The sequence below is a fragment of the Ammodytes marinus genome (assembly GCF_949987685.1).
Source record: "Ammodytes marinus genome assembly, chromosome: 13".
NCBI classification, from domain to species: Eukaryota; Metazoa; Chordata; class Actinopteri; order Uranoscopiformes; family Ammodytidae; genus Ammodytes; species Ammodytes marinus.
The window spans coordinates 23,600,755-23,618,458 of NC_137217.1; the positions used below are offsets into that span (position 1 = coordinate 23,600,755).

General features: G+C 41.2%; 1 protein-coding gene across 3 annotated transcripts in view; it reads right to left on the reverse strand.

Moving 5' to 3' along the window:
• cadm4 (cell adhesion molecule 4) overlaps positions 1-17,704 on the reverse strand; it is a 169,119-nt gene that overhangs the window by 10,463 nt on the left and 140,952 nt on the right. For all 3 annotated transcript variants that reach the window (XM_080039232.1, XM_080039230.1, XM_080039231.1), the window contains exons 3-6: positions 14,199-14,486; positions 9,756-9,917; positions 8,163-8,253; positions 2,760-2,932 (exon numbers count right to left, since the gene is read on the reverse strand). In XM_080039232.1, the coding sequence (XP_079895358.1) occupies positions 2,760-2,932; positions 8,163-8,253; positions 9,756-9,917; positions 14,199-14,486 (714 nt within the window). The remainder of the gene's footprint in view (positions 1-2,759; positions 2,933-8,162; positions 8,254-9,755; positions 9,918-14,198; positions 14,487-17,704) is intronic.

A 17,704-nucleotide genomic window follows, 5' to 3' on the forward strand; every position in this document is an offset into this window, starting at 1 on the left:
GTTATGAGTCATCTTAACATATTTCTTTCACAGCTAAATCATATTTATTCTACAATATTGAATAATGAACTTCATATTTAAATCATCAGATAGTATAGCACCTCACTAACACATTTTAACTCAACCACAGTGGTTTATTTGCATTGGCAATGATGTGTCTAATAAAACACACCGGTCCATAGTTATGTAACATTAAAAATAGAAAAATAACACATATCACTGGAATTATTATCGCCTGAACACGTTTGGCCGATTATTAGTTGTGACGGACAGGAAAATCAAGAGTGACTTTCTATCGATTAATATAATGGCTGAATCAACAGTTCTAAGCTCTTTGAGATAAGGTTTGAAACAGGCTGGCCAGTGGGCGAGTATAGCCTACGTGTTTTCTGAAGTTCAGCAAACCACCACTGTTGTGCGGCTACAGCAGGAGGACTTAAGAAGCTGATTGCCTGAAATCCGTGGTGCGGAGCAGAGGCGCAGAAGCTTGACCTTATGATGGTTCTGTGTATTTCTAGGTCCTTTATGGATTTTGGCCGAGGCAAGATGCCTTACTTTAAAAGGTGCACTATGTAACTCTGTGTGTGTCAGAGAAGTGAACATTTTTCTAAGGTATATTCTCATAACTGAATAAACACACTTTCCACAGAGGAAAATGTCATCCCTGGAACACTGTTTGAAGTTAGAAAGCTACCTGACAAGTTACTGTTTCACTGTTGTTGTTTACAGCAGCAGGGCTCACAGTTGTGTTTACACACATTTATTCTAGTCTTACGTTCGTTTGGTTCCAGGTGCCTCAAAATAATTTAGTTTTGATCTATGATGATAGAATAAATAAATACTAAGAATTATATGTAGAGAAAATCTGTTTGTAAACTACCTGCAGACAAATGCAAATGTAAACAAATCCCCCTCCCTGAATACTGCATAGTGCACCTTTAAGTGTACCTACAATATTAGAGATGATACAAATAAAAAAAGGGCAAGATATATCAAAGGAGTTATCGGCAGCATGAAATGAAGAGGATAAATGATTAAATGTTACGGAAAAAGTAAAAGGCACAGGGAAAAAACAAATGAAGACTAAAAAATGGCGAGGGAGGAAGCAGGGGAGGAGGAAGGAAGACGGAACATTTTTCTTCAGAGGTGGCAGCGCACATCAAAGCTTGACGTGTCTAACCTTCTAGGATAGAGAGAGCGAGAGAGAGAGAGACAAAGGGAGACAGAAAGAGAGAGGAGGGAAGTGGGTGGGGATGTCACCTTTCATCTTGCCACTGTTGCCAGCCTTGATGCCCGTGGAAGGATGCCATTATGTGTGGCGTTTGATGCTAGACGTGCTTGTACATGAGTGTGCGATTGTTGTGAGGGAGAGAGAGCGATAGAGAGAGCGCGTTGGTGTGATGGATAGATGAGGGGGTCGCTAAACATAAAGCAAGCCTAAAAATATTACATAAGATATCATGTCTCTATTGTCTTCATCCCTTATTATGTTCCTTGTGATCCCGTAAATCAGGTGGTTGAATGCATTGACAGGAAGGGGAGGGTGTGGATCAAAAAGGGCTATGCCTGTTGAGTGACAGCAGCTTGCATGTAATTAGGCCAAATCACAAGCCTCTAATTATGAACTAGCTTTGCTACTGCCCTATTTTAATTTTCACAATTCCAATTTTTGTCCATATTTGACGTAAAGTTTACTCGGTTGTTTTTGTCTATTGCACGATACAACACCCTTTCAAATGTGCTTCAAACTTGGAGAGAGAAAGTTGTCAAATTTGTCACATTTTCGGAAAAATATAACCTTACGGGGCGATACAAGGTTTTCATGTGATGTTGCACGCTCTACCGTCATCCGCGGTAGTTTATGCAGTTTATCTGGGTCAACCCCTTATTAAGAATTGAAGCAACCAACAGCGAATCTAGGTGCAACATCTTAGGAGAAAAAAAAACAAAAGGCCACACATTCCCTCCCTCCCCCAAGACCTCTGCTTTGAAGAAAAAAAAACTAGATATGGTTGAATTTTAAATCAAACAGATGTTACACCATTGTTGTTGTTTATTTATTTTTTTTACCATATGTTACCATGTACTATTCAGAGGTTCAGCAGTTCCAGGAATGCATTATTAGTTCTTCCTTTGACTCCCACGAGCCAGCTTACATTGGAAAAAATCTCTTTCAGACAACAAACTTGGATCTTTATTTATTGCACCTGCCAATTTCAAGTTACTCTGAATTCCTTGAAGAGAGGATTGGGTCACAGGGGACTTGGTAAATTGGTTCTTTTACCAGATAGAGCCTGAATAATGATGTTGTTGGTGATGTTGGAATAATGATATATATACATGTGTCTCTTCCAGTACAATCAATATATCTGCTGAATAAATTGCACGGGGGGGGGGGGGGGGATTAACAGAGGTTTCCCGCTGTGTACCGAATCACCAAAAAAAAAAAAATTATTAACAAAATAACATCACGACTTAATGGGCCTGTTGTCCAGAGCCTGACTATAAAGCCAGACTCCAAATGCACTGCAAAAGATAAAAGGATCAATACAATTTAAAACATCTCTCAAAAGAATGTCATCAAAACGCAAGACCACAAGAAACAAAGAACATTCAATAATTCAGAACAGTTAACAATAGCCCTATACTAAAACTGCAAATGAAAAACTGAATCAATGGAGCGAACCTTTCAGGCACTTGAGGGGAAATTCTAAGATACATTTGTATAGTATATTAAATGGTTAGCCAAGGTTACTCACCATATACCAATAGGGTGTAATGATCGGCAGCACGTCCAAAGTTGTTTTGCGCCTGGCACAAGTACGTTCCGTTGTGCGATTGGCTCAGACGGGAGATCTGAAAGGTGGGGCCGGAGATCTCTGCTCTCTCAGGTAAGGTCTCGTTAATTTTGGACCACTGGATATTCCTGGGCCTAGGGTAGGGAGGGAGACAGAGTCAGGTTTAATGTTTTAATTAATAGGGGGTAATATGTGGATTAATTGGCTGGTCGATTGGCAGAAAGAAGTTAAATTATTCGGCAATCAAATAATTTGTTAGAAGTCAATTACCAAAGAAGAAAATATCTGCTGTTTCTAGCATCTCAAATGTGAGGGTTTACTGATTTACATTACTGTCTTTTATGTCACGGTAAACTGCATATCTTTGGGTTTTGGGTTGTAAATTGACTAAATACATTTAGTCAAAACAATAGATTTATTGATACTTAAAATAACTGTCAGTTGTGGCCTGTTCTGCTTGTAACCTTCAATTAAAAATAATTGACCTCGAGTCAGCTTCACATAACCTCTAACATGCATGCACATTCACAAAGATATCCAAACATGCAGGTGTGGGGAAGCAGTAAGCTTCCACCATAAATAGATCAAATATGACTTCCGATAACTCTAATTCTAACTTAAGTTGTCATTGTGTACATGTTTTGTCACTTTACATGTACCTATGGATTTTTAAGAGGTTGCTACAGGCAAGCCTACATTCAGTAATGACATGGTTTTGTTCAGAATTCTTTGAGAATTCATGTAACCTATTACTTTTTCTGCTTAGTAATTAGCACCCTGAAGTAATTCCTTTTTCAGTGAGTTATGGTTCGTAAAACCTTCCAGCAGAGATGACCATAAAACTATCTCTCGAACTAATAGCCCTCGTAGATTCCACATCTAGTAAAAAACTGAAGTGCCAAAGGGTATTAAAAATGAGGAAGTGAAGTGGAGAGACAAGGGATCAAAGTGCAGGCACCGGGGAAAGCTATATATATAAAAAGAGAGGTGAAGAAGGAGGGTTAAAAAAGCCCACGGGGCGACCATGACATGAGAAGAAAGTAAAAGAGGGGGCTTGGAGAAGGAGCCAATGGCAACAGAGCTCTGCATCCTGCCAAATAATGAGGAGATGGATCGGTCAGAGGGCGACCATGGTGTGAAAGGGTTGGCAGCAGGGAAAAGAGGGCAGATGAGAGAGAAATAGGGTGTCAGATGTGTAAAGTGGACGAAAAAGTAGTAAGAGGAAAGACAGGCATATAGAAAGCATGTTGCTACAGGTCAAGGAAAAGACAGAGAGAGAGAGGAAGAGATGGTTTGGTTGGAGATGAAGGGAAGGACCAGGCAGGAAAAAAATAATTGCTCATGAAAGACGGGACAGCAGAGCAGACAGGAGGTGCGAGGATTACTGTGTGTGTGTGTGTGTGTGTGTGTGTGTGTGTGTGTGTGTGTGTGTGTGTGTGTGTGCGTGTGTGTCTGTGTGTGTGTGTCTGTGTGTGTGTGTCTGTGTGTGGTTGTGTGTGTCTGTGTGTGTGTGTGTGTCACGGCTCATGCCACCCTGGCCAGATTATACAATCCTGACTCATCTGGGTTCTAATCCCTCGGGATGTCTAATTAAACCTCTTTCTTGCTCAGTCACACAAACGCACGCTCTCTCACTTACCCTTCACACATGAAACGTGCACAAACAAAATCTCTCTCTCTCTCCTTCACACACACACACACACCCACACACACACACACACACACACACACACACACACCCACACACACACACATATTCCTTCAAAGGCGAACACACAAATAAGGAGACAAGATGACAAAACGTAATCATCTCCGTCTCTCCTCCTCATAACAGACAGGAGGTGGCATATAATTGGTCATTAATGCTAAACGGGCCGTTAAAGGGACCAGGGAGCAAGCAGGAGGGTGACAAGACGACTGTAATGTGAGTGGGAGTCTTGTGTGTGCAGTCCAGCGTGAGATGAGGGTCAGAGTCCAGAGTGGCCTGCTGTCTCTGCCATCTCTCACTGCCACACACATGCACCACACACACACACACACACACACACACACACACACACACACACACACACACACACACACACACACACACACACTGTCCCCAACCAGCCATTATAGAGTTTTAGTCGGGATACAGCCAATACTCCTCTCAACCGGTCCTCACTGTGGTATTTCACTTAAATCATCGCACACATGCACACGCATGCACGCACCACACACACACACACACACACACACACACACACACACACACACACACACACACACACACACACACAAACACACACACAAACAAACTTTCTTCAGCTGCACAAAATTTTACTGGGGAGCTTTAGTGGACTTGATGCCCACAGACAGAAGGACCGTCGACAGGGAAGGTTTAAGAGCTTAGGAGCCAATACCCTTCTGGAAAGTGCACAAAGGGGCAGGGAACACACTAGAAAAGAGGGTTCGATTTCAAAGCTGGCTCTTAAAAGTGTTGACTGCTGATTGGGTTCAGTAGCTCGCACACAGAGTTGCATATACAAGTGTTTGATATTTCCACATTTACTCTCAATTTGTATTACCCTTCTGCACTCCTCCAGTAACCTCGGCCCACGTATTAAGCTGTTTTTCTCTCGGCCTTTCATGCAATAAAAATATGGATCAGTTGGTTTGTATCTGTCCATCAAACATTAAATGTCAGGGGGAACCACATATATTGTTTTGGCTCTTCTGGTTTTGATCAAACTTAGAATCCCTTGCATCTTTTGCACTATGTTCTCACTTGGTTGGGTGATGACCGTGGCAGTTTTGTAAGTTTGGATCTGTTATATGAAGACACCCTTGGAGTTAATTCAATTCTTCTTTAAGGGGTGATGCATTTTGGATTGATTTGGCCCCTGCATCGTCGTTTGTGGGAGGACAGCATGTGGTCTTAATTAATTATTTAGTCTATTTCCTTATCATTTCTTAGAAAGGAGTTAATGAGTTGCTGTTCATTTTTCAGGGTAGGTCCCAGAGAGAGAGAGGGAGAGAGAGAGAGAGAGAGAGAGAGAGAGAGAGGGGGGAGAGAGAGAGAAAGATCTTGCAGTGATTATAGGGAATATATTGAGGTTGGTGAATATTTGAAGTATTCACTAAGTAAAAAACACCGGAATTATGTTGGAAAGCAATTATATAGAAAGGTCGATTTAGTGTTGATTGCTGCAAGAACATGCAATAAAGAGAGAAGCAGTAAGATATCTGTTGTTTTGTTTAACTCAAAGTCATCGGAAATGAGGGTCAATGATCTCTTGAGTATAAATAAAGGTTGAATGAATTTGCTCCAACTTTTCTTTCTTTTATTTTCCAATGGTGGCTGAGGGGGGAGACCTGTATTTAGGACTGATAAAGTGTGTATGTTCCCCTTTAAGTGGTGCCCAGCTTAGTAGCCATCCAGGAAAACTTCTCTTGTTTGCTGCAGCCAGTGAAAGGCTCCACTGGAGCAGGTAGAGGTTACTCAAGGACATTTCACAATAGCTATTCAGAAGGAGAAGATTTATTTATGTTGGTAAGTGTATAAGATGGACAGTATAGACAGTATACGGTAAAGCTGTCTGTGTGATATACAGATCGTCGCTATTCCTCTCTATAACTTTGGCTAAACAACTTTCTGCTAGCACAATTTACCAACTCATGAATATATCTGTGTGTTCACACTCTATTCAAAAGATCCAAGGCAAGGCAAGGCAAAGCAAGGCAAGTTTATTTATATAGCACAATTCAGACACAAGGCCATTCAAAGTGCTTTACAGGGGCACAATTAAAATACATAAAACACATTAGAAGACATTTAAAAGCGAATTAAAAGAAGTAGAACATTTAAAAAAAATACACATTGACCAGAGCTGAACTTTCTTTGCCCTTAGTGGCGATTTTAGGGGTGGGGGAGGGGCTAGGTGCACCAATAATTTTTAATTATCCATATTGTAACTGCAAAATGTTCTTAGTAATAGTAAGCAGTACTTCATAAATAAAGGTTTATTTTATTAGCAAGATATTTGGTTAGTAGCCTAGCCCCAATAACATTAGCAAAATCTAGTTGACATCAAACCCTCAGTCCAGTTTTCTACATGTCCTGGAAACACCACGGTTTGTAGGGTTTTGTAAAGAAAGTAATATTTTTTTTTCATATATTTTCATTGTTTTTGAAGATTGCACAAAGAAAATCCGAGAAACCATAATAGATACGTATCAACCTCATCACTTTGGGGGGGATGAACTGCTCTCTAAAATCTATGGTAACAGCTATGAAGAGCTTTGGCTGTAACTTTTGCAATCACTCTAAATTGCTGATTTCAAGAATATTCTGCACTTACCCATACAAAAAGTGGTCTGGGTAAAAGTAGGAACTGAACTAGCCAAATCGCTAACAACAATTTTACCCAGACAATTTGCCAGGATGAAAGTGTTGCTCTGTATGGCTTGTAACTTTCTGTATAGCTGCTACCTGCAGCACTAGCCATTTTTCTTCTCATTTTCTATTTTTAATGTCTTTTTTTGCCCCTGTAAAAAAGCACTTTGAATTGCTACATGTCTGAATGCTACTATATAAATACAATTGCCTTGCCTTGTTATAAATACAACTGCCTTGCCTTGTTGATGTCCTGACCTAAATGTCATTCTCAAAGCAGCTCAAAACATTTTCCCCAAACAGTTTTAATGTGTACGGTATACCTGCCATCGCATATTTACATTTTATGATATCTTCGCTTAGTAAAGGGATGTCATGGAACTTGGCAACCTTCTGCACGCTGCTGTCAATCAAATCCTTTTCTTTAATATATTCTAAGCCGATTTGTTTAGACTCATTGCAGCTTTTTAAGCGCAAACACTTTGTTGAGACTATACCTTTCATACTTTTGTCAGGAATTCATCATGGAATAAAAAGACAACGCAGAATCACACTGCTATGACAGCCACATAAAAAGCTTCAGAAGCACAAGCGTTTTATCCCAGCTGGTAAATGTGCTGGTTTCATATCTTTTGAGAGTGGTGAAGCTGAATGCGATTGTGATTCAATTGTAACTTTTTGAAGTATGATAACTGCTCTAATACCTCCTTAGTCCATGACCTCATATATTCTTTCAGTTCTTTTAAGAATAGCAAAACAGGCTGTCAGTGACCTGGTGTCAAGTATATAGCAGGGTTCTTTGTTGGCTTTCTCATTGCTGCATTTACTGCCCTGAACAATGGTAGTAGTTACATGTGCTAGGCAGGATGATATTGCATGTAAATCAGACTCTTGAGCAGTATTGTGTCATTTATTTTCCTTTGGTGAATGGGCATATATATGATTGTGTGAACACAAAGCCCATGAACAGACACACAACAGAGACTTACAGAGGGTTCCCAGTGACGGAGCAGGTGAGGCTGAGCGAGTCGCCCTCTCGCAAGATGCCAGGAGGAGGGACAATTCTCACTGTGGGGGCAACTGTGGGACAGAGAGAGAGAGAGAGAGAGAGAGAGAGAGAGAGAGAGAGAGAGAGTGAGAGAGAGAGAGAGAAAGTAGAAAAATAAGTTTGTATTGTGAGAGAAACAACAAGTCATGACGATCAAAATGCGGCGAAAATCAGAGACAGACAAAATAACACACATATATATATATGACAAGAGAAGGGGACAAAATGGGAAGAACAAGGGAAAAGTGAGTAAGTTATATAACATCTGTTTCCAAGGCAACCACCAGTCGACAATCCTCTCTCGCTCGAGACACCTGTTATCATAAAGCAGCCCACACCGCTGTAGCAGCTGCCCTACACTGAACTCACTTCCGTTACAGAGCGATGGGGAGCCAAATCCACCCTGACAGTTGGTCATTATCAGCAGTTTGTCTGGCTGGAGGAAGCACCGGAGACACACAGATTGACAAAAACAGTGGGATAATAATCATTACGATCTATCAACAAACATTAGAATACAGATGGATTGCAGACGTACTTGCTGAATGTGTACAATATACACATATCACCAATATTGATATATTTTGGAAAGGGATTCATATTCAACTGTCAGGGATACTAATATGAGCAGAGAACAAATGTAGGCTAGTAATTTATTTTGGCTGATTAGTTGGTTATACTACAAACACACAAGGACACAGACACACAGACACAGACACAGACACACACACACACACACACACACACACACACACACACACACACACACACACACACACACACACACACACACACACACACCCTATATATACATCAGCCTTGTGGTAGGAGAATTTAGATTATGGATTAATCCTACTGAACCAGCAGATTTGTGGAAACAATTGGGAATTCAGCTTAAAATAAAGAACTATTTGGCTGTGTCTTTAAACTTGTTGCCTGGATTCAATTTTAGACTTAAGCCAATAATGATGAACAATTTGTTTTTGCTTGTCTCCAATAAACACTTGTGCAAATCGCAGCACAGTATACTGGGATCACTGCACATACTAATGTGACCCAGGGTTTCTCAGCTGATGCTAGTTAGCTCCTTAAAGCTGAGGGCCAGGACCCTAACCTGACTGCCTGCCTGCTTCTGCCAGCTCCCTGCATGACAAGATTTGTATGTATTAGGTATTAATGAGAGCAGGTCTTATACAGGGCAACACTGAATATCACTCCGATAAAATACTGGACTAAAAAATACTGTGCATAAATGACTTCCATTGCAAAATGAGATATCACCATTTTGAAAAATGGACTCTGCTACCCTGACAAAATAGTTGCCAGCATTAAGGTAAAACACTATAATGAATAGTGCTAAAGTAGCCACTTCAGTGACAGCAATACAGGCGGAGTAATTTGTGTTTTTGAAATATCTGGCGACGAACATTACGTTAACTTTATTTGTTCCTAAGATGGATTGAGAAAAGCACTTTGACGTAAAGTGCACCACACACCCAAACACAGTGTGCCTGTCTGAAGGAGAAAAACGTACAATAAACATCCAGGCGGTAGTGTCGGATCCTCTTCTGCCCACTCAGTGCCGGGTGGAAAGCCTCACAGCTGAGCGCCGCCCCGTTGTCTTTCCTCTCTACCGGGAGGCGGATGGTGCTAGACACGCTGAACGTCTTTGCGTTGTCCTGCTGGGACACCACACCTGGGGGACAGACAGACAGACAGACAGACAGACAGACAGACAGGATGAGAGGACGGCACGGGAGAAAGAAAACAAATTAGCAGACAAAACGTGTCCGTGCTTAACTTTTTTCCCACACTTAGACATCACACCTGTGGATTTAAAAAAAAATGTTTTATCCGTTTAATCCTTTTTATCTCCCTGTTATCCTTGTTTATCATATGTTAGGCTTGTTTATTGTGTTTCCACTTGCTCGTCGTCACTGTAAATGAGGGCAACCTCAGAGTCTCGCAAGCTGAAATAAAGTCATTGAATTGAATTGAATTGAATTGAATTGAATTGAATTGAATTGAATTGAATTGAATTGAATTGAATTGAATTGAATTAAATTGAATTAAATTGAATTGAATTCAGGGACAGGATATGAAGAGGAGAGTCTAAGAGGAGAGCACAGGCACGGATAGCAGCAGGGCAGATTGAAAGAAAGAACTTAGGAAAAGTGTCTAACTTCTGGTGAGAATATTTATTTTTTATTTTTTATTATTTTAATTCTTTATTAAGCAGCACGAGGTACCTCCAAAGGGGGGCGGATGGAGGACCGAAAAACAGCGAGAGACGAGAAAGCAATTTGCATATATCTTTCATGGCAATTATGAGCGGCGGAACTGTTTGTTTGCAGATGGTAAATCAAGTGAATATTTAGTGTGTGTGCTTGAGTGAAAGAAGGAGAGAGGAGGAGAGATGGGCACGAGAGAGAGAAGGATAAAAGGGAGAATTATGCATAACCAAAATTGAGATTTTAACTGAGCCAGACACACACGGAGATAGGGGGTGTCAAAAGACCATGGGTGAGAGAAGAAAGGCTAAGAAGAGAGGGACTCATAGAGGGAGGGAGAGAGACATACAGAGAGACAAGCCAATGCAGGCATGAAAGAGGACGATAAGAGTGCCAGGTCAGATGCAGCGTGGAAGAAAAAGATGCAAGAGAAAGGACATGGTCACGTAGTGGGGGTTTGTGCTCGTTGAGGCAGAATATAACAATATTACTTATATCGCGCTGAGTTTTTCAATTACGTGCGGCCAGCAAATGAAAGCGGTGGGGCCCCAATTGAAGCGTGAGAGAGAGGATGGTGGTGGCGGGTGCAGATGAGCGGGTTTAAGGGAGAGATAGTGTCTTAATTAAATAGTGCCTTCCTCTATCGGTTGGGATCTGCCTCTAACCTTTAGTGTCACAGTTCATTTAACTCAGGGCGCAGGAAACAAGGGCGAAACGTTATAGTAAACAAGATGAAACAAGAGAGACAAAAGTGTGTCCCACTTAGCCAATTGCAACGGATAGCCGATGTGAAAGGCATCAGGTCTTTGTTTTAAAAAAGAAAAAAAGAAAGAAATGGAGATCAGAAGGACAGAGAGAGGAGAGACTAAATGAAATGGGAAGAAAGACTGGATGAAAGAAACGCTGTTTGTCAGACAAAATTAAAAGAGACAACAGCTCACATGAAGTTTTGAAGGAAGTAAAACTTTGGTCAATGGGGCGCTCTGTGGCATAGCGGGTAGACCGCGTACCATTTTGGCTGAGGCCTTGTTGCAGTGGTCGCGGGTTCAAATCCGACCCGCGGACCTTTACTGCATGTCATCCCCCTCTCTCTCCCTTTTTCCGCTCTTTGTTCTGAAAAACTGTCAGTAGCAGTTTATCTCAAAGTATTTCATATCGTAATTCCATCAATTATTGGAAGGCACAGAGTATGAACTAATTGCTCAACGATAACGTAACGTGTGGCGGTGATTTAGACTTTTTAACAATGGTGTCTGTCTGCGGTTATTCAAAACTGGAACTATATTGATTACAATGATACCCATAGTCATGAGTGAGATATGCTTTTGCAGAGCTTAGTCCAATATTTGTTGAATTTTTTTGTTCATGCTCAGCCACCTGGAGAAGTTTTTTTTTAGGAATTATAGGCAAAAAACGGTGATTTGACAGGCGAGTGCAAATGAAAGATTGCTCAGGGGTCAAATAGACTGAAGGCAATGGGAAAGATAGGTCTCAGATTTATTATTGAGTGAGGTGCACCCCTTTAACTGCGGGAAGCCAAGGGAGACGGCGAGTTAGAAAGGAGGATAGATCAAGGTAACTGACTGATGAATTGCTCGCAGATTTATCATAAGCAAAGAAGTACGGAGAGTAAGACTATGGTGAATTGAAAGGGCTTCTGGGAAAGAAAGAATACGTGCAACATCTGGAGTGTATGAATAAAGCATCAGGCAGTTGTGAACGTCTGAGATTATGTGCAAATAAACCACATTTGAATTTAAATTTTCAAGAGAAAACATTCGGAGATATATAGCGGGGTACAGGGAAATAATTTGACAAGTGGATATATTAGACAGAAAAGCACACAGAAACACTTGCTGTTAATGTCTGTCTTCTAAACACACAGATCAACATTGACTCGTTCTCATCCAAGCGATGAAAAAAACTTAAGAAATGATCACGGTTCACATCTTAAAAAAGTGCGTTTGATCATTCGAAACTGGATCGTCGTCTATAAATATTGTAAAGAACACTCAGTCTAAATCAAGGAACCAGGAGGAGGGGAAGGATTTTGGCAGAACCGCAGCCCAAAAAATGTCATGTTTCCCCCCATCCATTCATCTTCACCTGATCCCATCAAATGATCCATCTGCCGCTCCATCTGACAACCCATCAATCTACCGTTCCATTCATCCTTTTTTTTAATGCAGCAACACTCAATCTGTGATACCATCCACCCATCCCACTTCACCTGCCTTACATTTCCCCATTAGGTCCCCCATTTATCACTCATAATTATCTACCAACCCATCGGTCCAATCTGTCAACCATGGACAGTCCAGGTAGCTGGTATTAGAATGGGCCGATAAATTCAATGTAACAGCAAACAGGACCATCAGTGCAAAGAATGCTACTTTGAAATAGTTTTTCTTGATGTCTTTGACATGGATAACAGCTGGCGTAGTAAAACCACTACGGCTTTTGTCCAAAGAGTGTGCAAGAATGAACAAAAAACTGAAAGTTCCTTGAAACACCTTTAAAGGACTGCTTTTTATTTAAATGTTGTTTGGAATAATTTAATAATCTATTATATTAAGTTATTTTCATACAAGTTTATTGAAGCTGGGGTATATGATTTCTGATTGTCTCTATCCCAACTGCCATTTTCTCCCCAAATCCTCCACCCCAGCTTTAATGTTCAGACTATTCTATATGTTGTTTGAAAATAAAAAGATTGTGTTCAGCCGGGGGAATTATTTTTTGTTTTTTTACCAATACATTTCAAATTATATATGCAAGCTAGTAATCGCAATACAGTGATACCGTGAAACTGTGGTATTTTTTGCAGCCTCTGAGGGACTTTCAGTTTTTTCTTCTTGCACCCTCTTTGGATAAAAGCAGTAGTGTTTTTACAACGCAAGCTGTCGTTCCTGGGTGAACATACCCATGTCAAAGGCATTAAGAAAAACTATATAGGCCTATTATTCTTTGCACTGATGGTCTCGTTTGCTGTTACGTGTAATTTATGATCATCGGAGGAAAAATTTAACTGTTTTAGAAATATTTAAAGTTCCTCGTAGCACCTAAGGCAGAGGTGCCCACACGTTTTCAGCTTGTGAGCTACTTTTATAATGACCAAGTCAAGAAGATCTACCTACTATAAAAATGTAATATTTCTATTGATTAACAAACAAATAATTTTTTAGGTAACACTCAGGGCCTTTTAGGGGGCTCTGGGAGCATGCCCCCACGGAAGAAAAATTTGAAACTTTTAAAGTAAAATGCATCAATCTGGCGCATTTTGAGAAGAATACTAAGGCTAAATCAGCTGTGTCCTATGTGAGCTATTTAGTACTATTTTCTGGAATAATGTGGGGACACAGAATTACCAAAAAGCAGAAAGAAGAAATGTACAGGTTTTTTTAAATACAGTATAGCTCAATATAGGCCCCTGATCTTCGTAGCCACGAACAATGTAATTTAAAAAATATCAAATGTACTGGTGCCAGATCTCTGTATGCCCCCCCCCCCTACCTACTAAGGTTAGGGGCCTGTAATGAGCCAGTCAATTGTTTATTTTTTTTAAATAAAGTTGTTCGGGGCCTTCAAAGATTAGGAGCCTATATTGAGCCAGTAAAAAAAACGTTTTTTTAAGAATGCCATGGCGATCTACCCACAATCCCTTCGCGATCGACGTAATGGGCACCCCTGACCTAAGGCTATCATACCGTCAGAATTTCCTATACCGGCGTATTGCAATTGCCTACCTGGTATCTCGCGGCCGTTACGCATCCAGCGCAGGGTGGCGGCGGGCTTGCTTCGCGGCGACACACAGCTGAGCTCCACCTCTCCGCCCTCCACGGCCTCCTGCTTCACCTCCACGGCGGGCGTCTCCGGGGGAACGGACACGGACAGCGTGGCCACCTGGTGGTGCGTGGCGTCGGTGTAGAGCTGGCAGAAGTAGCCGCCCTCGTCCGACACGCTGACGTTGGTCAACTCAATGCGCACCAGCTGAGTGGTGAACAGCACCATCTGGAAACGGTCGTCCTTCAGGGCTGGGAAGGTGGAGAGGGAGAAAAATGGAGAGATTGTTTGGAGAGATGGGATGGAAGTGGGGAGGAAGTGAGACAGTATTGGGTTGTGTGTGTGTGTGTGTGTGTGTGTGTGTGTGTGTGTGTGTGTGTGTGTGTGTGTGTGTGGGAGGGGGGAGTGGGTGGAAAGAGGGGATAGGAGAGAAGATGGGTTTAATACATCGTTTGTTGCTAGAGAAATAACAATCTGTCTGTGTAGACTAAACTTTATGAAAAAACAACTAAATACTGTTTTCAGGAAAATGAGCAAAGCAACAGATGGAATGAAAAAAAAACAGAACCTATTTTCCTCTGGGTCAATGTAGTTGATTAATTTTTTCTTCTTCTGGTATTGCCTCAGAGGAAGACACAGAGCATTAAGAATAGTTTTTTTTTGCTTTGCTTGCTTGAAATACACCAAGCAGAAACACACACACACACACACACACACACACACACACACACACACACACACACACACACACACACACACACACGACTGCCAGAGTGTCAAAATAAAGAACCTGTTTTTAACACATTTTACTGGCAGCCCTTTGCTTGCTTTAGTTTGAATGTGTTTTTAGATGAGAAGCACCTCAGGGAGTGTGGGTCTGTACCTCAATCACAAACTCAATTATTCACATTTAGCAGGTTGCACATTCTCCACAAGGGGGAACTGTTTGAAATGGGCAAACCTATGCCGAGATAATCCAACTGAATTGCTGTTTAATTTCACTTCATTATTGGGTTGTTTTTTTCTGTTTCTGGAAACATTTTACCTCAGCCAATCAGTAATGAGTGATGTATCCAACACCTCCTAATTTTAAGTGGACGTAAGAAGCGGAAGTATTTGCATAGCAGTTCATTTCTGTAAGTGGATTTACAACGACCTGTGTTTTGGCATCAATCCACGCCAGTGACATTTTCCAAAGGAATTTTTCAGTTGTGATTTTTCTAGTGTTGACTTAGAATGACGACATTACATTCCTGATGCCCACTTGTTCGCTAACAATCACTAAAGATGCTAGTGACAAGCAGAGTCAGATACACATGCAGTGAGATGGGGATGTCTGCAACATGCCAAGTCAGTTACCAGTCCACTGGATTGGCAAAGTAGGCAATAATTATTGGCTGTCGAGCATCAAAATTAAAATGATTTGAAACGCTGAAAAATAAACTATCATGTGACCGACAATTCAGGCGTCAAGAGCCTGGCACCTGTAAACCACCACCTACAGTGAATTGAAGGGATGCGTGGCTGATATTGCCACTTACAGCCCAAGTTGGTGGCAGTCACTGCAATGGCTTGCACTTCTCTTAACAATAAGGGCGCACAGGTGGGATTGATTTTTTTTTCCAATTACATTATTTTTACCTTTTTGCAGGCAGTAATTGGCAAGATACTTCAAACAGCACAAGAGAAGCAAGGGCTGCTTTAATGGAGCGGTGTGACATTTTCAGCTGTGGAATCAGTTATTCATTATAGCCTCAAGATACTTTGCTCTGTATTAACAAACAGTCAGTTCTAACTCCCACAGTCAGGCACAAGAGCCCAGTTTTCTACTGCTTCCTAATTTGTGATGTCACTCCCATGGACAGCTCTGCAGACGGAAAAAAATGCAAAAAAAAAAGAAAAAAGAAAGAGAAATAGTGACTGTGACATACACCCCAGATGATTTTCTGCTTTTCAATTGATTGTGCTGTTAAATCTAAAGCTCAGTTTGATATATTAAAAACAGAAAGTTCAGAGAGAGTTTGCAAAGTCAGTCTCGATGGAGCAGCTCCAGGCTGTGCATTAATACAACATAACAGATGTCTTGCGTCTCTCATTTCCAGCTTTGAGTGAGTGTGTTGTTCATTTTTCCCGAGCACTGATTGGACTATCCTAAACGAGAATGTACTCATTCATTCTCTTTGTAACCGCTCACTTCTTTCCTCTCTATGCCCGCATATTCTAATTAGTGTTTGGCATTTTTATTTTTCAACTTATTAGCTTTTAATCATTATTGTTTTACTTGCTGTGTGAAGCCCCTTTTGAAAAGTCCTACGCAAATAAAGCTTATCTATCGCGCAACCGATAATTATTTGAGGAAAAGCTATTTAATTGAGTGGAGCTGCTCCTCTGGTTCACTGGGAGTCGAGATGAATACTCAAATTGTATAGAGAGCACAAACAATGCAACCCAGTATATGGAAAATAAGCCAAGAGTGGAAAAATAAAGAGTGAAAAAAACACACAACCCTGGACCTTTAAACCAAGGAGGCACACAACATGATGCACAAAAGAAGAAAGAAAGGAAAGCACAATTTACAGGGGAGGATGAGGAGAGGGAGAACATGCAACAATTGCTCTTTTGTCACAGAAGAAAAAGCAGAATCAATGGCGAAGAAAAGAAAATTCAGATAATAACAAATAACACCAAATAACAGTATGTAGGAGACATTGGCTCAATGTCCGCCTATTCTCATTTGAGACTCACTTTGTATTGACTGACTTGGCTGTGTGAAACCTCTCCCTCACTCCCCATCTGTATTTTACTCCCTGTCCCTCTCTCTTTGCTCCTCTGTTTTCGCTTTGCTGGCTCACACAGCAGTCACAACCAGCCATCATGCAGCATAAGTCAACACAACACAGCCACTACTATATACAAGATATTGGCTTTGTGTGTAAATGTCAGTGTGTGAGAGAGGATGTGCAAGAAAAGAATAAGGGAAATAGTGTAATATAGCTACAGTACATAATGCCGGAACAAATAATAAGAGATAGAGAAAGAAATCCACAGGCGACAGTGAGACCAGCCTGGAGTGAGATGGAGTCGGTCCACTCTTCTTGGAAGTGCACACACCACTAATCTTTAAACCCAACAACACCCCCACTAAAATGTCCCACTTTACCGGATGGCAGTGAGAGCATTGTTACCGAGCCATTCCCCACACAGATAGGTAAATCCTTCCCCCCCCCCTCCTCTCCTCTGCACTAAATGGCAACTAAATGTCAGACTTCTGCTCAAGTCCAAGTTCACCTTTATTGTCCCATCTCATTTGCATGCTAAGAGGAGTTGGAAGAAGGAGAGATATGGACCACTGAGAAGAAAGGGCTCCATTTGTTTCCACTGCTCTATTATCAGTCCCCACACAATCTCATAAAACACGCCCCCCCCAACCCCCCTGACTGGTTTGCTAACTCGCAAAAACAGGCAAGCC